The sequence below is a fragment of the Rhinopithecus roxellana genome, chromosome 3, assembly GCF_007565055.1.
Source record: "Rhinopithecus roxellana isolate Shanxi Qingling chromosome 3, ASM756505v1, whole genome shotgun sequence".
Classification (NCBI taxonomy): domain Eukaryota; kingdom Metazoa; phylum Chordata; class Mammalia; order Primates; family Cercopithecidae; genus Rhinopithecus; species Rhinopithecus roxellana.
This window is the reverse complement of record NC_044551.1, coordinates 127,700,663-127,725,910: the sequence shown is the minus strand read 5'-3', so window position 1 is coordinate 127,725,910 and position 25,248 is coordinate 127,700,663. Positions and strand designations below refer to the sequence as shown.

The following is a 25,248-nucleotide window of genomic DNA, read 5'->3' as shown; positions in this document are numbered from 1 at the left end:
CTGATATTGCCACCATAGCCAAGCACATAAGCAGTAGGATTATATTATAGATGCCTTAAGTGGTTCAATCTCGTCTCACTGCAAGCTCTGCCTCCTGGGTTCATGCCATTCTCCTGCCTCAGCCTCCTGAGTAGCTGGGACTACTAGAATTATTATTATTATTATTATTATTATTATTATTATTATTATTTTGTATTTTTAGTAGAGACGGGGTTTCACCGTGTTAGCCAGGATGGTCTCAATCTCCTGATCTCATGATCTGCCCACCTCGGCCTCCCAAAGTGCTGGGATTATATGCTTAAGCCACCACGCCCGGCTTAAGTTTTCTTTTTAAATTTTATTTTTATATTAATCAATTTGTTCTACATTTTACAAAGTGTCTATCCACAACTGTTAGGGAATAGGTCTGGTTTTTACCACAGGTTAAGGAGGTCTGAATTGAGTGGGTTTCTGGAAAGACAGATCAGATTAATATCTAAAAGTTAGTAAGGACTCATTAGGAATAAATGATACATCTGTTAAGACTGGGAAAAAACAAATAAGAAAATTACAAATATATGTTTGCTTGAAGGTATGGTGGTCAAAGTTGGGGGAATTCAAATATAAGAGTATCTCCTTTGGAAAAGATAAATCTTTAAGCTGAAACTGAACAAGATAGTCATGGGCTTTCAGGAAGTGGAAAGAGAGAAAGGGATGATGTTAGGAATAGGGAAATGGATAGACCATTGCTGAGGGTCTCAACTAAGGTTGCTATCCTTTAAAAAAATTAAAGTAAGTACAAGCTACACAGTTTGCTCTTCAGTAATCTTCCCAAGCTTAGGTATAGAAGGTGGTTGTTGTGATTAATCAGAAGTTAACATTTTTTTCAGAGAAAATGCAGTGGAAAAGGACAGAGCCCTTAATAAATGGAGATGTGTGGCACGTGGACATTGGGAGGGTGTTTGATGCCAGAAATAAGCAAAATTATGGGTAGTGTAGGCAAATAGAATGAATATTAAGAAAACAAATTTTTTATATAGCTTGACAACTAATGTGTGACGGTGTCAGAGGGCAGTGAGGAAATGAGGGCACTCACATCAGAACCTAAGACATTGGGGTTTGAAAGAAGTGAACAAACTTTGAGAAAGCTACCAGACAAGTTGTGTCTTTGGTGAGGGGAAGGTGGTGGGAAGAGTCTTAAGTCTCAGGAAAAGCAGAGCAATAGAGAAAGCATTTCATGAGGTGGTTAAGGGTATTTGATAGTTAATTGGTTATGTAGGAGGAGTTTTGGAAGGAATAGTGGAAAGAAGAATCCAAGTGAAAAGCACCCAAGAGCATGAGAATGGGACAATACTTGGAGGAGGCTGAAGAGTGGATTATTGCTTTTAGACTATGGACAGAAGCTGATAGTTTTGAGATGTCCAGATGGTTGACCTTTTAAATGTTAAGGTATTCTCAGTCCGAATAAAATCCTAGTTAAAACGGGTACTGATAAGATTCATCCAATGACTGCAGTCATTGGTCAGTGTTAAAAGAGATTACTGTGAAGAGTGTTATTCTCCATATGAAGTAAAATCTTCTACATTTTGCACCTAAAGCATGGAAAGATGGCCTGAATGACTTTCAGGGCAAGAATTGCAGAGGTATAATAGGGCTTTTAAGGTATTTATTTTACCATTGATTAGGACTATTACATATTGAGCCCTGAATATATGTTAGCAGTAAAACTGAATCTGAGTAGCTATTTTTTTGTGTGTGTGTGTCAGGATGGTATGTTTATACTCCATCTAAAAAATATAAGTCGTGCAGTTGCCAATTTATAAAGAGAAACAGAAGAATCCAACCTTGTGTTATACCTCTTTAAAAACAATGTTCTGTGTCAAGAGAGCCATTTTTGGCCCATTTTCTTAATCTTACTTTGATACTTATGAAGGTATATTAAGAAGTCTTGAATCAATATTGAGATCACACAAACTAGCCCAGATCCCAGTCTGTAAAGTCAAAGACTAAAGACAGTTTAATACACAATGTAAGAAGTCTTCAATTATTTTTGATAGTGTTTTGGTTAAGGAAAACAAAGTAGAACAAATAATTAAGCATAGATTAAGGTCACTAGTTTTGTATACAAGTTTTGTATATTAGATTGAAAGACTGATGAATCCAGTTCATCAAGAAAGAATATGGAAGCATTTTAAAAGAATTCAGCTAATTTATGGATATCTGTTGTATAGTGCAGTTTAGAATGACCTTTTGAAAACAGGATGAAATAAACATTGCTCCTGGGAAAATATTACAAAAAATTACCCTTATGATGAACAATTCTGCAAATATTAGGGTAGAATTTGGGATTCTTATTTAAAATATCCTAGAGTATTTTTCAGTTTTAGAAAGTTAATTAGTTATCTTGTCTGGAAGTATTGGACTCCAACTAGATAAAATTCTAAAACTATAATATAAAAAAAGTTCAATGAGAATTTGTAACCAGATCTTTCCTCTTATTAAGGTCACATGAACAGCACAATGTCCTGAGCTGGACAAATGTAAAGCACAATGTCTTCCAAATATATTGTTCATAGTCTAGATATGGTAGAAATAAGATTAATGAGTTGTTTAAAAACTTTTTTTTTTTTTTTTTTTTTTTTTTTTTTTTTTTTTTTTTTTTTTTTTGCGTCAAATTCTCGCTGTGTCACCCAGGAAGGAGTGCAGTGGCACAATCTCGACTCACTGCAACCTCCGCCTCCCGGGTTCAAGCAATTCTCCTGTGTCAGCCTCCTGAGTAGCTGGGACTACAGGCGCCCACCACCACACCTGGCTAATTTTTGCAGTTTTAGTAGAAACAAGGGTTCACCACATTGGCCAGGCTGGTCTTGAATTCCTGACCTTGTGATCTGACTGCCTCGGCCTCCCAAAGTGCTAGGATTACAGGCGTGAGCCCCCGCACCTGGCCGAAAAACTTATTTTAATTACATTTTTTTCAGTTGACTCCTATAAATACCCCTTGAAAGTAACTTGAACGTGTATTGCTAGTCAGTGAAAAGAGCCTTTCTTTCTGTTACCTCAGCCCTGAGCCCTCAAGTCAGGTTTCAAGTCAGATTACTTAGAAGATGGAAAATAATAATGAAGATTTTTTTTTGTTTTAATCCCATTGTTTAAGATACAGAAGCAAAGTGTTACACTCTTAACACCATAAAAAGTTATTTATGTTATTAAACCCTTTAGACTCTCTCATTCATTCATTTAGTAACAATTTACTGAGTGTCATTTATGGTGCCATTTTGCATACAGTCAAGTTTTCGTGCAGTAGCACCAAGACGATTGATATGGAAATTTATTACTTAAGAATGTCCACCCTATAGATGAAGAAAAATTGAAAATATTAATCAATAGTGTTAGCCATTTGATTAGTACGGTGAATGAAGTCACATTTAGATTTATCCTACAAGCTGCCCTTATTAATAATAAGTTGTGGCTATGCATAAGTTAGATCAGATGCTTCCTTCTTTGGTTAACCTGATTATCTACAGATGTGTGAGCTCCATAAGGAAGTAGACTTCTCATTCCAGATCTTTCTGGAGTAAAGTTTTAAAGGAGCCATTAATCTCAGTATTCAGATCATACGTAATGATTATGCCTGCCAGAGTATCTTAGTTATAAGGGTTCAAAAGACAATGAGATCGGGCTGAGATAATGCACACATTCACGTATTCATAACAAGTAATAATATATACTTTACATATGCTCTTTTATCAGTTAGATAATAAAGATGAAGCTATATGGGTTTGATTAGCTGAAATTTGTCTCTGCTATTAACCAGTGTAAAAATACCCAACTTGTTTGTACCTTCTCCAAAGTTAAATTTTGGGATAGCTCCAAAAGTGATGTCAATTTTGAACACATAATATTAATGTCCATAAGGGAGACTGTTTATAAAAGTATTATGTGAGCTCTTATTGAGTACTCCAAAAATTACAGAGTTACTGTATGAAGCTAGTACTAGCTAACATTATGGAACTGGGAATGACTATTTGTTAGCAGATAGGCTTGAATCTAGGCATTATCTTATAATAGTTCATGGAAATATATAGTAGCAAAACAAAAAATGTTTCTAATGTGTTATCACTGATGTGATAACCCCTTAACTTCCTCAATGAAAATAGTGGTCCTGTTTCTCTGGAGAACATTTTAGAGATATTAGGGTTTTCTTAAAGGAATTTGATAACTTAGCATATTATTTTATCTTAATTATCTCTTAAGAGCCCATGAAAAGAATCTAATTTCCCAAAAGGAGGTAGAAAATGCGAAATCAAACAAAAACCCCAGTCAGCTCTACTAAGAATGGATGCTAGTTCTCTAGACGATTCCATACTCCACTCTAAAGCCTGATAATTGAATCATGGCCGCTGCCTGTATACTTATAATTTGTAGATTTTGTCATATTTTCAGATACATATTAGTTGCTTCAAATAATTGGGCTGAAAGGTGATATGTTTCCTGGTTTTCCCGGAACTTTATATTCTGCAATTTAACACTATTTCCCAGCAAAACACAGTCTCTACCCATAAGACATCTTGAATCATTTTCTCAGGAAATATTAAGATATAAATATAAATTCTGTTACTAAACAACAACAAAAAAATCTAAGTCCATGATGACTTTTTCCAGCTTTATCAGTTAAGGTTTTTTTTTTATTATATTTTAGTATATAATTTTAATAAGAAATTATTGATGAAATTGTTAGTAGAGTTTCTATTTATGTATTCAGTGACCAAGAAATATCAGAGGGAATAATATCAAAAAGATGTTTCTGTGGGTTTTCCAAATTTAAAACCAAAATAAAAAGTAGCTTACAGAAAAATAAAATTCTTAATGCTATAAAAGAAGTTGTGTGTATAGCTGTCTGAATGTCAAAATATGTGATCTGTTGCTGTTAAAATCTAGAACCGCCAACTTTCTTTTAAAAAGTATTCAGAACAGTGTGTATATTCCCAGGAAAAATAATCTTTTTGCTCACTATAATTACTACCTCAAAAAGATTGTTTAAAGAAAGAATTAATGCTCGTAGAAAAATATCAAACTGAAAAAATTTAATTAAAGACAGATTTGGTTATTTTATAAAAGCAAAATCACAGATGCCCTGTCATTTTAACTGTGTAGTTCAGTATGTGTATTTTAAGAATTATAGATGTTTTCTTACAAAGATATCATTTCTAAGACCAAAAGTAGTTTTTTGTTTTCTTTACATTTTTTGGATAATTTTTCAATACAAGTTTACCTTGTTACTTCAAAAACACACCATTCTTTTGGTGATTCATACAAAAAGTGATTCTAAATATCTGAAGTTACTGTGTTTATATGTACTTACTTATATTTAATTGTATTTATTAATGCAGTAATTCTTTAACAGTTATAACAAAACTGAATTCTACAATGGAGGTCTGCTCCCAAGTGGGTTTTGCTATTCTAGACTAGGTAAAATATAAGTAGAAACTATTTTAGCAGTCAGTTAGAGAGTACAATAAACTGCTAAAGAAAGGACTCACATTCTGAATCTATTTCTTGTAAATTCTAGAAAAAATGAATAGTTACAGATGTAAAGATGCATATTTGTTTCCATTTATAAAATTTTGATGGATTATGTTGATTTGTCACGATGTTTGTGTTTTCTGTAATAATCTAACCTACCATATTGAATTTCATGAAAATACAAACAATCAGTGTGACTGAAAAGTAAAACGTGTACCATAAAAATATAAAAAGTTTATGGAAACAGTTACGATTTTTAAAAGTGTTACATGATTGTTTTTAAACCAAATCCAGGTAGCTTTTATCTTAAAGGTTTCTATTTATGTTCAGTATCCACAATTAAAGAAATATCTCCACTCACATAGCTATACTTCAACCATAATTTATTATAAGTATTACTTCATATTTTGCAGCTGAACTCCTTTGGCATATGATTTTCAGCCCTTGCATATTTTCTTTGTCTTTCAACAAATCTATTAATATAACAAGGGATGAGAAGCAGAGTAGAAGTTACCCATCATTTGTAAATTTTGCTACCTTGTTTTAAAGTAGCTTTGCTAAAATATGCAAAAGAACAATAAAGAAAAACTTCTGGCAACATCGATGTTCTTTAATACATACATTTATATATTCATGCTATCTCCGTTGTTCATTAAACATAGTTGGCTTTAATATTCATAAAGTGGAGTGTCAACTTCATTGTAAAAATAAAGAAATGTAATCTGTTTCTATTTCTGCAAGTTATTCCCATATTTTTACTAAATCAATACTTATACTACACAACATCAATTCCTACTATCAGTAGTATGCTTGATTTTTCTAAAAAAATGATTATAAGAATTGATTTTATATTTTGGTCAACAGATATTCCACATGACGTATGATCTTGCCAGTGCAGTGGTGAGAATTTTTAATCTCATCGGCATGATGCTGCTCCTGTGCCACTGGGATGGTTGTCTTCAGTTCTTAGTACCACTACTGCAGGACTTCCCACCAGATTGCTGGGTGTCTTTAAATGAAATGGTTGTAAGTAATTTGTATTGTTTTACACTCTGACTTTTCAACGTTGTGCCAAAATCTTTTAAGTAATTATGTTACAATGATCTGATTTCTCCTCTATAAATATTTACATGCAACTTGATTTTGCTTCTGTGAATATAAAATCAGATGTTATGTTTGTGGGGGGTGGTTACAACTAAATTTTACTTATTGACTATGTTCCTGAGTATGTATATGTTACAACATCTACTTTTATATATTTTATTCTGTGTATACTGAGGCATATCTTATTTCGAAGGTACAATCACAAAATATGACCATGGCACAGCATTCTTTCAAAAATGCCTGTGGCTGCCGGGCGCGGTGGCTCAAGCCTGTAATCCCAGCACTTTGGGAGGCTGAGACGGGTGGATCACGAGGTCAGGAGATCGAGACCATCCTGGCTAATATGGTGAAACCCCGTCTCTACTAAAAAAAATACAAAAAACTAGCCGGGCGAGGTGGCAGGCGCCTGTAGTCCCAGCTACTCGGGAGGCTGAGGCAGGAGAATGGCGTAAACCCGGGAGGAGGAGCTTGCAGTGAGCTGAGATCTGGCCACTGCACTCCAGCCTGGGCAACAGAGGGAGACTCTGTCTCAAATAAATAAATAAATAAATAAATAAATAAATAAATAAATAAATAAATAAATAAAAATGCCTGTGGCTTAGAATAACTCCTTATTTCGTCAACATTTTAAAGCATTCGTTATGTTCAAGACATACACTTTTAGGGATTGTAAAACATGCAAAGGTAGGTACATCAGCATACATATGATTAAATATATATGAAGTTAAGTGAAGTTTCAGATACTCACTTTTTGCTAGGGAAAATAAGGAAAACTTCGTGGAAAAGGTAGGCTTTAAACTTACCTCTGAAAGATATATAAATATTTAAAAATCTACAAAATATATATTTGATTTAAATAGCTAGGTATATTCCTATGTAATTTTATGAAGATATGTTTTGATCTATATAGCACAACACTCAACACTCACAAAAGAATTAAAAGAACTGTGAATATTTTAGTAGATATATCTATAAATCTCTCTATATGTTTATATACGCACACATATGTGTTCACAAATATTTGTTCTTTTTGTGTAAGTTACCATATTTTCTTCCTGCATTACATTTTAATTACATTTTTACTTAATAAAACATTGTTTAACTGTGAATAGCCCTCTTTGATATGTGACATTTTATGGTACTTTAATTTTATGAGATTTTTACACTTTTCCCTTAGGTATAAATCAAATACTCTCTTTTCTCAAACCGTTCTACTATTGATTTCTCAGCTTATTTTTGTAGAAATGACATGGACACTGAAGATTACAATTTTTTCTCCTAATGATTATAGCACAGGCTTTCTATTTGTAAAAAAAAAGAAAAAAAGAAAAAAGGCGGTTTACATTGAAAGTTTTGATGCATTGTCTTCTTTTCTTCCTTTTCTGTCTTCTTCCCTATTTTCCTCCTTCCTTCCTTCCTTCCTTCCTTCCTTCCTTCCTTCCTTCCTTCCTTCCTTCCTTCCTTCCTTCCTTCCTTCTTTCCTTCCTTCCTGTTTCTTTCTACCTTTTCTATGCTTTCATTGATATTTGACCTGATATTGATTATATTTACTTAGATCTCACCTTCATTAATTTTGCTTGTATATCACTAAATCACAGAGAGCTTTCCTGACCACCTTATCTTATATATTACTCCACTGGTTTATAAGTTAATAATAAAGGTGTTTAGCAACACACACACACAGATACACACACACACACACACACACACACACACAGAGAGAGAGAGAGAGAGAGAGAGAGAGAGAGAGAGAGAGAGAGAGAGAGACTCTTATTTGTTATTTATATTTTTCTGTGTTCCCCGCACGAGAATGTAATGTCTGTTCTCGTCTGTCCTTTATTTCCAGTAGTGTCTTGGTTTATTTTGTGCTGCTACAATAGAATACTACGGATTGAGTAACTTATAAAAACAGAAATGTATTTCTCACTGCTCTGGAACCTGGAGAGTCCAAGATGAAGGTGCCAGCAGGTTCAATTTCTATATCTAAGATGACACCATGCTGCTATGTCCTCCAGAGAAGAAAAATCTTTGCCTCATATGCCAGAAGGTGGAAAGACAGGAACATACTTCTGAAAGCCTTCTTTAATCCATTTATGAGAGCAAAACAATCATGACCTAAACACCTTTATTAGGCCCCACCGCCCAACATTGTTGTATTTTGGATTAAGCTTCTAACACATGAATTTTGGGAGTCACATTCAGACCATAGAAAGTGCCTAGAATAGTACCTGACACATTAATTTGTTGTGATTTAGTCACTTATCATTGAAAGTTTATTTGAGAAATATTCTATATGGTAGTTTCGATAACTAAATAAACAAAGTAAGCAGTAGTTTGGTTAGCTCATTTTTCAAACCTGTGATGTCTACTTGATTATAGATCTGTCACTTATCTTTGAAGGAGTAAAGTATATGGAAAAATAGTAATAATGATATTTTTCAGTAGAAGAAAAGGCAATAACTCTATAGTCTGGCTACTGACTGAGAGGATAGTATAAAAACATTAGCACTACTGCCAAAAGATGATTCATTGGCACCAACCAATATTTAATTTGGTAAAAATTTATTATTTTACATTTGTCCTATGTGTCTTTCAGAAAAATACCAATTGTCATCATAAAAATAGTAGAATAACTATTTTGGGATATCTATAAAGTACGTATGGTAGTATAATTATAAGGCAATATACTATTTAATATATCTGATGATAATGCATTTATTGAAAAAAATTCTGGATTTTTCTTTAACATGTCTATATGTGCTCAAATGTGTGTGTTGGTGTGTGTGTGGTATGTGTGTGTGTAGTATGTTTATTCCAACATAGCCCAACCGTCCACCTTTTTTTATATCCTGACATTATACAAAATATCTTTCCAGAATTTGCAATTCACTTCTTGGTTTTTTTTTTTTTTTTTTGGCTGCAGATTTGAAATTGGTTTTTATTTTCTTTTGTGTTTATTTAACATTATTTCCATGTGTAACTCTAATGTAGAGAGAAGGAAACCATCATGTATGTTCAAATATAAAAGCCATAACTTATTTTATTATTTTTTGAGATGGGGTCTTGCTATGTTGCGAAGACTGGTCTTAAACTCCTGGGGTCAAGTGATCCTCCCACCTTGGCCTCCTAATGTGCTGGGATTACAGGCATGAGCCATCATGCCTGGCCTAATTTATATTTTGTATAATAGTGATGCAAAAGAAAGAACCATAAAAAAAAGACCATTTTTGAATCAACAGAGAATCCTGATAATATCATTTGACCTTAAAGATACTGATATTTATACCTTACCTGCAGATACCTTACCTGTATCTGCACTTATACCCATGCTTTTATTTGTATCCCACTAGCTAGATGAGGAAAAACTCAAAGTCAATGCTATAATTATACTATATCTGTAACTGTAGTGTTGATAATTTGTTTAATATATATATTCTTATAATTCCATAAAAGTAGGTTCAGTTCCTCTCAGTGAATTCCTTTTCAATCTTTCTATATTGCTCATTAAAGTTTTTATTCAAATATTATTTTTAAAAAGTCAATCACTAACCGTCCTGGGTGCTATGGTTTAAATGTATCCTTCTAACTTCATGTTAGGTTGAAAACCCAATCCCCACTGCAGAAGTGTTGGGATGCAAGGTCTAGTAAGGGGTGATTACATAAAGAGCAAACTGACCTCATGAACAGATTAATATTGTTATTGGAGAAGGGGGTTAGTTATAAAAATAAGTTCGGCTATCTCCAGCTCACTTTCACATGTGATTGCTGGCCCTTTCACCCTTCTATCCTTATGCTATGGTAAGGGACAGCCCAAAGGCCCTCACCACATGAAACTTTAAAAGACCTTGGATATCCCAGCCTCCAGGACTGTGAGCTAAATAAATTTCTGTTCATTATAAATTAGCCATCTGTGGTATTTTGTTATAACAACGGAAAGTGGACTAAAAGTGCAGGCTACTTAAATTTACCAGGAAGGAGATGCTTTGTATTTATATTATTTGTTTTTGTTTCATTCAAGAAATAAGTCTGAATTATAGAATTCTAACTGAATGAAAATCTTGGATATGGCAGATAATTGCTTTCTAATAAGATTAGTTTAATCCCATGACATTTTGTGACTGTATTTAGGTGTACAACACTAAAATTACATTAAATCATTATAAACGAGATTGGGAGTAATGTTTTTTTGTTAAAATTACAAGTATAAAATATTCATTTTAAGAATATAAAAAAATAAATGATGCATGTTAACTTGCATATTAATTTTGAACTGAATCTCAAATATCTGATGTAACCTAGGGAATGACTTTATAGAACAGATAAAGAAGGATTTTCAGCTAAATAGTACATTCCTAGAGCAATCTTTCTTTAATTAAAGTCTATAGGTTTACTGTCAGGGAGTCCATGTTTCCTACTAGCAATCTTATAAATGTATGGTTACATGTTAGTAATAATTTTGAAGGTTTTAACATAGCAAGTTATGAATTTAGGATTATCTGAATGTCATACATACGGAATCTGGATATGCTTTTGTAGTTGGAGCATGTTGTGTCATGAGATGTTACGTCAAATAATGCTGGTTTATGAGCATGACAAATAAATGATGCATTTATACCAATTGAAGGATTAATAATATATTAAATCCTGTACAACATTTTCACCATTGTCAAAATGAAGAAAAACTTGGATAACTGAATTAGTCATTCCATAGCACTCAGTTGTAGAATACTGTATAAAATCACACAATCTACAAAAACTGGCATTACAGCATTACATTTACATTGTATGCACCTACCTGGTTTTAGCAAAACAGCATTACTCATCACAGTAAATTTATATTAAGATGTATTTGTTGATTCGTTATTTTGTTAGTATTTGATTTGTAAAATTATGTTTGTTTTAATTTTATACTTTTATTTATTTGAGTAACATTATGATCAAAATAATTTAACCCAACTCAAGGGTATTTCATTGTAATGATTCATTTGTTGTGATTTGAAGGAATCGGTGCACTATTTAATTTTGATAAGAGCTATTCTACAGGGCAGGCAATTGGTCTTTCGTGTATCTGCATCCTAGACAGCTCCTATACCAACTTTGCATGTGTTGCTAAGTAAAATATTGTTTATAATCAAAATGGTAATTATCAGCAGCATTTTACTTTGCATATGTTGCTAAGTAAAATATTGTTTATAATCAAAATGGTAATTATCAGCAGCATTTTAAAAATATGTGCAAACGGATTAGCCAATTACCCATTTAAGTGTTCTTCCTTGGACAGTTTTTGTTTCAATGATTTGTACATCTCAAGTTATTTTTTTCAAAGATAAGTCACTTGACCATACTCTAAATTACTGAATTTAGAACTTATGGACATACTATAAATTACTGAAGTCGAAATTAATAAACCTCGAATTCTCTTCATATCTATAGATATATTAATTTCCAAAAAGTTAAGATGCATGAACCAATCTAGCAATATCACAGAAAAAATTGATGTAAAAAATATCTGTAATGGTCTAATTAGTAAAATCTTATATGGAGAGAATAAGGCATTCCATTGGAAAATCTAGGTTACTCTATTTTACTTTTATTTGAAACAATGTGACAGGGACACTTACTAACAACCAAATAGCCACGTGCTTTCCATATTTTCTAGTTGCCTTTCAGTTAGATGGACACCTGTCTGTGCTATTAATTAATAGTTAAAGACCTATAAATAGCAGTGTATTTCACTTACAGGTATAAGCATTGAAAAGCTGCTATACTGCCCTCAACTCTTTTTTTTTTTCTTTTTTGAGTTCCAGAAACCTGTCTTAATTTGAAGCTCACACGTAACATAGCCTATCCTAACTCATTTGTACAGAAACATAGGGGGTGAAATTGGCAGAATTAAATTTAAAGACATACATATCAGAATTGCCTCAACTACTAAATCATCTGGTTTTATACAAGTCACTTGACTTTCTTGTACTAGTTTCTTAACTATGAATTGTATATATTATTTATTTTTTCATTTAAATGATCTATGGAGTATTTATTTGTTCCAGACATTATTTTAGGCACTGAACACATGGTAGAGGATAAGACAAAGTCCCTGCCCTCATTAGGCTTACATTCTAACATGCTTTTATTCAAACTATTTTTTCTGGATACTGAAAACTATATAAAACTTAACAAAATGTAAGCTCAACAATGAATACATTTGTAATCCAGTGAAATGGTGAATTATATGACATATCTATTAATAGGAATTTGAATTGAGAACTCTGAAATGTTTACACTGCCCAAAGAGCATGGGTCAAGTGCTGGTGAATTACTCCTCTTTTTCTGCTTTCCAAAGTGTGTTTCCTTGAAAATGAAGCCATGCAAGCCTATTTTCTCTCCCTAATTTGGATACCCAGAGAGTACAGCCTTTTTGCTAACTCACCCATTGGTGTTCTAGTAGTAGCCCTATGTGGATTGAAATAAAATCTATGAAAAACCGAGGACCAGTGACACACAAAATAGAGAGACATTCTTTTCAAGTAGTATTAGCTGGCTTTAGATCAGGACCCTTCAAGAGTGGGGAATCAAGATACTTCAGGCACTTCTAGCTCAAAAACTATAATCATCCCAATAAATGTGTGCTGACTGGGCAAAGTAGAGAGAGCTACTTATTGATATTTTAAGTAAATGATTTGGGGAAAAAAAGCATTAAGAATTATTCATATGTAAACTCTCATATACAATAAGAATATACAAACCTATTGGGAGGCCGAGACCGGCCGATCACGAGGTCAGGAGATCGAGACCACCCTGGCTAACACGGTGAAACCCCATCTCTACTAAAAATACAAAAAAAAAAAAACTAGGTGGGCATAGTGGCGGGCGCCTGTAGTCCCAGCTACTCGGGAGGCTGAGGCAGGAGAATGGCGTGAACCCGGGAGGCGGAGCTTGCAGTGAGCCGAGATCGTGCCACCGCACTCCAGCCTGGGCGACTAAGCAAGACTCCGTCTCAAAAAAGAAAAAAAAAAAAAAAAAAAAAAAAAAAAAAAAATATATATATATATATATATATATATATATATATATATATATATAAACCTAGATAATTATTTTATCTATTGCTATTCTATCGAATATTTAAGGGCAAAATTAAAATAGATTCACTTTTTGTTTACAGAGCCCATTTAACTACTTAGATAATAACTAATTGACATAGCCAAAGTAATATGACGAAGAAATGGGCTAAAAAATCTCTTAATTAAAAATATATCTCCCCTCTCTTGAGGTTCAGTAATCTATTTTGGATTTGAATTTCTATGGCTTAGAAATTGTATTATTCTGATAGTATTAATGCTTTTTTAAAAAATAGAATGTACTGCCATAACAGAAGGTTATTTGTTTGTTTGTTTGTTTTGTTTTGTTTTTTTTAAGACCTAACAAATGATGACTAATTTGCTGACAAGTCACTGTAGCTCTACTGGAAAAAGAAAATGCCTTCGTAGTTCCTATGAGTTATAATAATAAAGTAGGTCAGCAGCCTGCTGAGTGTTGCAGTTCTCCTTTGCGGTCCTGTCTCTGCTCATTAGCAAAGTCTGCCTGGCAACTGCTCTCTATTGGATAAAAACATGTCCTCATCACAAAAGGGAAAGAGTTCACATGCTGTGTTCTTCCTTCTCAGATGTGAATTCTCTTACAGGAAAGACATAAGGAAATCAACTCTAATCTGATATTTTGTTTTCAAATAAATATGTATTTCAGAAAATTTTATATTGAGCTATAATTTCATCATAGAGAGGGATACGGGATATTGATGAGATTATATATTGGCTATGGTGACCTTGAGTTGCTTTAGCAGTGGAAGACCAAGCCTTAAGTTCTAAACATGTTTTTTTGTTCCCCCTTACATAGACTGGCTTTTAAATTTTAGGCAACAAATAGCAGAGGAAGCACTATTCATGAAATTACCTTATCTAACAAGTGGCACCTGATAAAGTTGAAGAAAAAAAAACATATTTTGCTGTCTAATATTTCCTCCAAAATGATTAATTTGCTAGACTTAGTTCTCCGTTATGTCCATGCTATTCTAAATGTTGTTGAGACTTTCACAAATACAGTATTCATGTATGTATAACACATTATCTCACCTATTTTGAAGGAAATAAATAAAAATACATTCACTACCTTTTTAAAGAGTCTGAAACAGAGAATTGCTATTCCATTTGCATAAAGCCAGAGACAGTATGGTAGCTGGTTATAAAATCTGTATTTCCCCTTGGATTAAGGATGAACCCACCATACCATTCTACTTCATGAGCCCCAGATAACTTCATCTTTTATAAACCATTGCCAATTTAAATAGAAACCAATTATGAATTGGCTGCAATGCTGGAAGAGCTCAGAATATATATGAAAAATATGTGAAAAGTCATTGTGTTTTGTATGTGTGTGTTGGGTTTTAGGGTTTTTCCTTTTACTACTGTCATAAATTCAAAAAAATCTGGCAAAGAAAAGCAATTATAATATCTTACTTTTTCTGAACTCCTCATATATTTACATTTCACATAAAAATATTGTTTTAAATTGATGCAGATTGAAATAAGATAGTAACAATGCCTTCAATCTGGAAATCAGTGGAATAGCAGACTAATGGTTTCTACTCTATTATTCAACTCACAGATATATGGATGTCAGGCAATTCATAAGAACATTCTCTCTTTCCAGAGAGTTCAAGGTTATCATTCTCTGTTTAAAAAAGAAGAGACTTACATAGACTTGAATTATGAAAGCTGAGTTGCTTATTTTCAGATAATTTTCAAGACAGGATTATATAGTTGCTTCCCATAATAGAAGGCTCTCCACACTTTGCTCTTTTTCTGTTCTATCTCATTTTTATCCCTTCTGCTTTATACCCCAGTCTAATTATGCTACTCTAGAGATATATGACAGAATCAGAAATGACATGAAGAAAGCCATGTGATAAATGTGGGATATAAGAAAGAATAGGAGGGACACATTTTGAAACCTAACATGAACATTTTTGTAACCCCATTTTATACCCCATCATTTTTTAGAAGTGTTTGTTGTTTTTAGACATGTAATTTATTCTGGAATAATGAGTAATATCTATGATGAATTTGGCTTATAAACCTTTAACTTATTTCAATTATTATATATCTATATTCTTATAATGTATCAACCACTGTAAACAACTTATTAAATGAGATCTTAAAATATATAATAGACTAATTGGCCCATTTTCTTTAAACTTTGAGGGTCTAGACATAGGGCCATTTTGATTAACATTTAAATACTCTTTTAGGGAACAACAGACAGTGAGGCCTACTTGAGGGTGGAGGGTGAGAGGAGGGAGAGGATAGAAAAACTATCTGTTGGGTACTCTGCTTATTATCTTATATACCCCATCATTTTTGAGAAGTGTTTGTTGTTTTTAGAGATGTAATTTATTCTGGGTACTATGCTTATTACCTGTGTGACAAAAAAAAAAAAAAAAAAAAAAAAAAAAAAAAATCTCTGTATCAAACTCCTGTGACATAAAATTTTCCTGTATAGAAAACCTGCATATGTACTCTGGAACCTAAAATAAAAGCTAAATAAAACAAAACAAAACAAAACAAAACAAAAAGCAAAACTAAATACTCTTCTAGTATTTCCTAGCTATGTGCCTCAGAAACACAGCTGCAATCCAAATAAAAGTTAATCAATACCTGGCTCTATTCTACATCCAATATCTCATACTTCATGCATAGAGAAATAGGCACACCTAGCTGTGGACTGTTACCATTTATTCTCATGCATAAGCTTGGTAATGATAAAAATTGTGTAGGGAAAGTTTGGAATTTACCATAATATCTTTGTAATTTACAAAAAAAAATATAGCAGTGAATCACAATATATTCTCTATACTCCAATAGAGTTTTCTTGAGTATATCATAAAGTCATTTAAATCGGTCTCTAATTATATTCTAAAGATACTATATATATTATTTATAATATCTACTTTTAATGTCCATCAAAGCAAATGATGTGTATTTAGAGATCACTGTGTGCTACCCTTTGCTACTGTGATCAATGTGATAATCTAAAATCCTGATTCCTACAACATAGGGAAGGGCTTCTAGTGGAAATATATTGAATTTTAACGATATACAAAATGTGGATATAATTGAATTTGACCTTCCTTATTCCCAGAAACTATATTTTTGTCCTTTGGGTGCCTTTTCAGATTTTTTTAATTGATGTTTTGTTTTTCTTAAGATAAGCTATTTATTCACTTTTTCAAAAAAGATTTTTACTGAGTTCAATGAAATCATAATATAATAGAAAAAAGTATCATTTCAATGGTGGGCATTATTTTCTTTTTTATTTTTATTTTTTTTTTTATTATACTTTAAGTTCTAGGGTACATGTGCATAACGTGCAGGTTTGTTACATATGTATACTTATGCCATGTTGGTGTGCTGCACCCATCAACTCGTCAGCACCCATCAATTCATCATTTATATCATGTATAACTCCCCAATGCAATCCCTCCCTCCTCCCCCCTCCCCCCTCCCCATGATAGGCCCCAGTGCATGTTGTTCCCCTTCCCGAGTCCAAGTGATCTCATTGTTCAGTTCCCACCTATGAGTGAGAACATGCGGTGTTTGGTTTTCTATTCTTGTGATAGTTTGCTAAGAATGATAGTTTCCAGCTGCATCCATGTCCCTACAAAGGACGCAAACTCATCCTTTTTTATGGCTGCATAGTATTCCATGGTGTATATGTGCCACATTTTCTTAATCCAGTCTGTCACAGATGGACATTTGGGTTGATTCCAAGTCTTTGCTATTGTGAATAGTGCCGCAATAAACATACGTGTGCATGTGTCTTTGTAGTAGAATAATTTATAATCCTTTGGGTATATACCCAGTAGTGGGATGGCTGGGTCATATGGTACATCTAGTTCTAGATCCTTGAGGAATTGCCATACTGTTTTCCATAATGGTTGAACTAGTTTACAATCCCACCAACAGTGTAAAAGTGTTCCTATTTCTCCACATCCTCTCCAACACCTGTTGTTTCCTGACTTCTTAATGATTGCCATTCTAACTGGTGTGAGATGGTATCTCATTGTGGTTTTGATTTGCATTTCTCTGATGGCGAGTGACGATGAGCATTTTTTCATGTGTCTGTTGGCTGTATGAATATCTTCTTTTGAGAAATGTCTGTTCATATCCTTTCCCCACTTTTTGATGGGGTTGTTTGTTTTTTTCTCGTATATTTGTTTGAGTTCTTTGTAGATTCTGGATATTAGCCCTTTGTCAGATGAGTAGGTTGCAAAAATTTTCTCCCATTCTGTAGGTTGCCTGTTCACTCTGATGGTAGTTTCTTTTGCTGTGCAAAAGCTCTTTAGTTTAATTAGATCCCATTTGTCAATTTTGGCTTTTGCTGCCATTGCTTTTGGTGTTTTAGACATGAAGTCCTTGCCCATGCCTATGTCCTGAATGGTACTACCTAGATTTTCTTCTAGGGTTTTTATGGTATTAGGTCTAACATTTAAGTCTCTAATCCATCTTGAATTAATCTTCGTATAAGGGGTAAGGAAAGGATCCAGTTTCAGCTTTCTACTTATGGCTAGCCAATTTTCCCAGCACCATTTATTAAATAGGGAATCCTTTCCCCATTTCTTGTTTCTCTCAGGTTTGTCAAAGATCAGATGGCTGTAGATGTGTGGTATTATTTCTGAGGACTCTGTTCTGTTCCATTGGTCTATAGCTCTGTTTTGGTACCAGTACCATGCTGTTTTGGTTACTGTAGCCTTGTAGTATAGTTTGAAGTCAGGTAGCGTGACGCCTCCAGCTTTGTCCTTTTGACTTAGGATTGTCTTGGCAATGCGGGCTCTTTTTTGGTTCCATATGAACTTTAAAGCAGTTTTTTCCAATTCTGTGAAGAAACTCATTGGTAACTTGATGGGGATGGCATTGAATCTATATATAACCTTGGGGAGTATGGCCATTTTCACAATATTGATTCTTCCTATCCATGAGCATGGTATGTTCTTCCATTTGATTGTGTCCTCTTTGATTTCACTGAGCAGTGGTTTGCAGTTCTCCTTGAAGAGGTCCTTTACATCCCTTGTAAGCTGGATTCCTAGGTATTTTATTCTCTTTGAAGCAATTGTGAATGGAAGTTCATTCCTGATTTGGCTCTCTGCTTGTCTGTTAGTGGTGTATAAGAATGCTTGTGATTTTTGCACATTAATTTTGTATCCTGAGACTTTGCTGAAGTTGCTTATCAGCTTAAGGAGATTTTGGGCTGAGACGATGGGGTTTTCTAAATATACAATCGTGTCATCTGCAAACAGGGACAATTTGACTTCTTCTTTTCCTAACTGGATACCCTTGATTTCTTTCTCTTGCCTGATTGCCCTAGCCAGAACTTCCAACACTATGTTGAATAGGAGTGGTGAGAGAGGGCATCCCTGTCTTGTGCCAGTTTTCAGAGGGAATTTTTCCAGTTTTTGCCCATTCAGTATGATATTAGCTGTGGGTTTGTCATAAATGGCTCTTATTATTTTGAGATACGTTCCATCAATACCGAATTTATTGAGCGTTTTTAGCATGAAGGGCTGTTGAATTTTGTCAAAAGCCTTTTCTGCATCTATTGAGACAATCATGTGGTTCTTGTCTTTGGTTCTGTTTATATGCTGGATTACGTTTATTGATTTGCGAATGTTGAACCAGCCTTGCATCCCAGGGATGAAGCCCACTTGATCATGGTGGATAAGCTTTTTGATGTGCTGCTGAATCCGGTTTGCCAGTATTTTATTGAGAATTTTTGCATCAATGTTCATCAGGGATATTGGTCTAAAATTCTCTTTTTTCGTTGTGTCTCTGCCAGGCTTTGGTATCAGGATGATGTTGGCCTCATAAAATGAGTTAGGGAGGATTCCCTCTTTTTCAATTGATTGGAATAGTTTCAGAAGGAATGGTACCATCTCCTCCTTGTACCTCTGGTAGAATTCAGCTGTGAATCCATCTGGTCCTGGACTTTTTTTGGTGGGTAGGCTATTAATTGTTGCCTCAATTTCAGAGCCTGCTATTGGTCTATTCAGGGATTCAACTTCTTCCTGGTTTAGCCTTGGGAGAGTGTAAGTGTCCAGGAAATTATCCATTTCTTCTAGATTTTCTAGTTGATTTGCGTAGAGGCGTTTATAGTATTCTCTGATGGTAGTTTGTATTTCTGTGGGGTCAGTGGTGATATCCCCTTTATCATTTTTTATTGCATCTATTTGATTCCTCTCTCTTTTCTTCTTTATTAGCCTTGCTAGCGGTCTGTCAATTTTGTTGATCTTTTCAAAAAACCAACTCCTGGATTCATTGATTTTTTGGAGGGTTTTTTGTGTCTCTATCTCCTTCACTTCTGCTCTGATCTTACTTATTTCTTGCCTTCTGCTAGCTTTTGAATGTGTTTGCTCTTGCCTCTCTAGTTCTTTTAATTGTGATGTTAGAGTGTCAATTTTAGATCTTTCCTGCTTTCTCTTGTGGGCATTTAGTGCTATAAATTTCCCTCTACACACTGCTTTAAATGTGTCCCAGAGATTCTGGTATGTTGTATCTTTGTTCTCATTGGTTTCAAAGAACATCTTTATTTCTGCCTTCATTTCGTTATGTACCCAGTAGTCATTCAGGAGCAGGTTGTTCAGTTTCCATGTAGTTGAGCGGTTTTGATTGAGTTTCTTAGTCCTGAGTTCTAGTTTGATTGCACTGTGGTCTGAGAGACAGTTTTTATCATTTCTGTTCTTGTACATTTGCTGAGGAGTGCTTTACTTCCAATTATGTGGTCAATTTTGGAATAAGTGCGATGTGGTGCTGAGAAGAATGTATATTCTGTTGATTTGGGGTGGAGAGTTCTATAGATGTCTATTAGGTCCGCTTGGTGCAGAGATGAGTTCAGTTCCTGGATATCCTTGTTAACTTTCTGTCTCGTTGATCTGTCTAATGTTGACAGCGGAGTGTTGAAGTCTCCCATTATTATTGTATGGGAGTCTAAGTCTCTTTGTAAGTCCCTAAGGACTTGCTTTATGAATCTGGGTGCTCCTGTATTGGGTGCATATATATTTAGGAGAGTTAGCTCTTCCTGTTGAATTGATCCCTTTACCATTATGTAATGGCCTTCTTTGTCTCTTTTGATCTTTGATGGTTTAAAGTCTGTTTTATCAGAGACAAGGATTGCAACCCCTGCTTTTCTTTGTTCTCCATTTGCTTGGTAGATCTTCCTCCATCCCTTTATTTTGAGCCTATGTATGTCTCTGCATGTGAGATGGGTCTCCTGAATACAGCAGACTGATGGGTCTTGACTCTTTATCCAGTTTGCCAGTCTGTGTCTTTTAATTGGAGCATTTAGTCCATTAACATTTAAGGTTAATATTGTTATGTGTGAACTTGATCCTGCCATTATGATATTAACTGGTTATTTTGCTAGTTAGTTGATGCAGTTTCTTCCTAGCCTCGATGGTCTTTACATTTTGGCATGTTTTTGCGATGGCTGGTACCGGTTGTTCCTTTCCATGTTTAGGGCTTCCTTCAGGGTCTCTTGTAAGGCAGGCCTGGTGGTGACAAAATCTCTAAGCATTTGCTTATCTGTAAAGGATTTTATTTCTCCTTCACTTATGAAACTTAGTTTGGCTGGATATGAAATTCTGGGTTTAAAATTCTTTTCTTTAAGAACGTTGAATATTGGCCCCCACTCTCTTCTGGCTTGTAGAGTTTCTGCCGAGAGATCTGCTGTTAGCCTGATGGACTTCCCTTTGTGGGTAACCCGACCTTTCTCTCTGGCTGCCCTTAAGATTTTTTCCTTCATTTCAACTTTGGTGAATCTGGCAATTATGTGTATTGGAGTTGCTCTTCTGGAGGAGTATCTTTGTGGCGTTCTCTGTATTTCCTGAATTTGAATGTTGGCCTGCCCTACTAGGTTGGGGAAGTTCTCCTGGATGATTTCCTGAAGAGTGTTTTCCAACTTGGTTCCATTTTCCCCCTCACTTTCAGGCACCCCAATCAGGCGTAGATTTGGTCTTTTTACATAATCCCATACTTCTTGCAGGCTTTGCTCATTTCTTTTTCTTCTTTTTTCTTTTGGTTTCTCTTCTCGCTTCATTTCATTCATTTGATCTTCAATCGCTGATACTCTTTCTTCCAGTTGATCGAGTCGGTTACTGAAGCTTGTGCATTTGTCACGTATTTCTCGTGTCATGGTTTTCATCTCTGTCATTTCGTTTATGATCTTCTCTGCATTAATTAGTCTAGCTGTCAATTCTTCCACTCTTTTTTCAAGATTTTTAGTTTCTTTGCGCTGGGTACGTAATTCCTCCTTTAGCTCTGATAAGTTTGATGGTCTGAAGCCTTCTTCTCTCCTCTCGTCCAAGTCATTCTCTGACCAGCTTTGATCCGTTGCTGGCGATGGGCTGCGCTCCTTTGCAGGGGGAGATGCGCTCTTATTTTTTGAATTTCCAGCTTTTCTGCCCTGCTTCTTCCCCATCTTTGTGGTTTTATCTGTCTCTGGTCTTTGATGGTGGTGACGTACTGATGGGGTTTTGGTATAGGTGTCCTTCCTGTTTGATAGTTTTCCTTCTGACAGTCAGAAGGACTGTCTGTTGGTCTGTTGGAGATTGCTTGAGGTCCACTCCAGACCCTGTTTGCCTGGGTATCAACAGCAGAGGTTGCAGAAGATAGAATATTGCTGAACAGCGAGTGTACCTGTCTGATTCTTCCTTTGGAAGTTTCCTCTCAGGGGTGTACTCCACCCTGTGAGGTGTAGGGTGTCAGACTGCCCCTAGTGGGGGATTTCTCCCAGCTAGGCTACTCAGGGGTCAGGGACACACCTGAGCAGGCAGTCTGTCCGTTCTCGGATCTCAACCTCCGCGTTGGGAGATCCACGGCTCTCCCCAAAGCTGTCAGACAGAGTCGTTCGCGTCTGCACCGGCTCCTGCTACTTCCCCTGTTGGTCTTCAGCTGTGCGCTGTCCCCAGAGGTGGAGACTACAGAGACAGGCAGGCTTCCTTGAGCTGCTGTGAGCTCCACCCAGTTCGAGCTTCCCAGCGGCTTTGTTTACCTACTTAAGCCTCAGCAATGGCGGGCGCCCCTCCCCCAGCCTCGCTGCTGCGTTGCGGATAGATCGCGGCAGACTGCTGTGTTAGCAGTGAGGAGGGAGGCTTTGTGGGCGTGGGACCCTCCCGGCCAGGTGTGGGATATATTCTGGTGTGCCTGTATGCTTACAGCGCAGTATTGGGGTGGGAGTTACCCGATTTTCCAGGTGTTGTGTGTCTCAGTTCCCCTGGCTAGGAAAACGGATCCCCTTCCCCCTTGCGCTTCCAGGTGAGGCGATGCCTTGCCCTGCTTCAGCTCTCGCTGGTCAGGCTGCAGCAGCTGACCAGCACCGATTGTCCGGCACTCCCTAGTGAGATGACCCCAGTACCTCAGTTGAAAATGCAGAAATCACCGGTCTTCTGTGTCGCTCGCGCTGGGAGTTGGAGACTGGAGCTGTTCCTATTCGGCCATCTTGCTCCGCCCCCCCCTATTTTCTTTTTTAAATTATACTTCAAGTTCTAGGGTACATGTGCACAGCGTGCATGTTTGTTACATATGTATACATGTGCCATGTTGGTGTGCTGCACCCATTAACTCGTCATTTACATTAGGAGTATCTCCTAATGCTATCCCTACCCTCTCCCTGTTCCCCACAATACTCCCCAGTGTGTGATGTTCCCCTTCCTGTGTCCAAGTGATCTCATTGTTCAATTCCCACCTATGAGTGAGAACATGTGGTGTATGGTTTTCTGTCCTTGTGGTAGTTTGCTGAGAATGATGGTTTCCAGCTGCATCCATGTCCCTACAAAGGACATGAATTCATTTTTTTTTTATGACTGCATAGTATTCCATGGTGTATATGTGCCACACTTTCTTAATCGAGTCTGTCACTGATGGACATTTGGGTTGATTCCAAGTCTTTGCTTTTGTGAATAGTGCCAGAATAAACATACGTGTGCTTGTGTCTTTATAGCAGCATGATTTATAATCCTTTGGATATACACCCAGTAATGGGATGGCTGAGTCAAATGGTATTTCTAGTTTTGGATCCTTAAGGAATCGCCACTCTGTTTTCCACAATGGCTGAACTAGTTTACAGTCCCACTAACAGTGGAAAAGTGTTCCTATTTCTCCACATCCTCTCCAGCACCTGTTGTTTCCTGACTTTTTAATGATTACCATTCTAACTGGTGTGAGATGGTATCTCATTGTGGTTTTGATTTGCATTTCTCTGATGGTGCGTGATGATGAGAATTTTTTCATGTGTCTGTTGGCTGTGTGAATGTCTTCTTTTGAGAAGTGTCTGTTCATATCCTTTGCCCACTTTTTGATGGGGTTGTTTTTTTCTTGTAAATTTGATTGAGTTCTTTGTAGGTTCTGGATATTAGCCCTTTGTCAGATGAGTAGATTGCAAAAATTTTCTCCCATTCTGTAGGTTGCCTGTTCACTCTGATGGTAGTTTCTTTTGCTGTGCAGAAGCTCTTTAGTTGAATGAGATCCCATTTGTCAATTTTGGATTCTGTTGCCATTGCTTTTGGTGTTTTAGACATGAAGTCTTTGCCCATGCCTATGTCCTGAATGGTATTCCCTAGATTTTCTTCTAGGGTTTTTTACGGTTTAGGTCTAACATTTAAGTCTCTAATCCATCTTGAATTAATTTCGTATAAGGAGTAAGGAAAGGATCCAGTTTCAGCTTTCTACTTATGGCTAGCCAATTTTCCCAGCACCATTTATTAAATAGGGAATCCTTTCCCCATTTCTTGTTTCTCTCAGGTTTGTCAAACATCAGATGGCTGTAGATGTGTGGTATTACTTCTGAGAACTCTGTTCTGTTCCATTGGTCTATATCTCTGTTTTGGTACCAGTACAATGCTGTTTTGGTTACTGTAGCCTTGTAGTATAGTTTGAAGTCAGGTAGCGTGATGCCTCCAGCTTTGTCCTTTTGACTTAGGATTGTCTTGGCAATGGGGGCTCTTTTTTGGTTCCATATGAACTTTAAAGCAGTTTTTTCCAATTCTGTGAAGAAACTCATTGATAGCTTGATGGGGATGGCATTGAATCTATAAATAACCTTGGGCAGTATGGCCATTTTCATGATATTGATTCTTCCTATCCATGAGTATGGTATGTTATTCCATTTGTTTGTATCCTCTTTTATTTCACTGAGCAGTGGTTTGTAGTTCTCCTTGAAGAGGTCCTTTACATCCCTTGTAAGTTGGATTCCTAGGTATTTTATTCTCTTTGAAGCAATTGTGAATGGAAGTTCATTCCTGATTTGGCTCTCTGCTTGTCTGTTACTGGTGTATAAGAATGCTTGTGATTTTTGCACATTGATTTTGTATCCTGAGACTTTGCTGAAGTTGCTTATCAGCTTAAGGAGATTTTGGGCTGAGACAATGGGGTTTTCTAAATATACAATCATGTCATCTGCAAACAGGGACAATTTGACTTCTTCTTTTCCTAACTGAATACCCTTGATTTCTTTCTCTTGCCTGATTGCCCTAGCCAGAACGTCCAACACTATATTGAATAGGAGTGGTGAGAGAGGGCATCCCTGTCTTGTGCCAGT

General features: G+C 35.7%; 1 protein-coding gene across 1 annotated transcript in view; it reads left to right on the top strand.

The window, feature by feature from the left end:
- Positions 1–25,248, top strand: part of HCN1 (hyperpolarization activated cyclic nucleotide gated potassium channel 1) — a 454,348-nt gene that overhangs the window by 213,740 nt on the left and 215,360 nt on the right. The window contains exon 3 of the mRNA XM_010378669.1: positions 6,367–6,528. Coding sequence (XP_010376971.1) covers positions 6,367–6,528 — 162 coding nt within the window. The remainder of the gene's footprint in view (positions 1–6,366; positions 6,529–25,248) is intronic.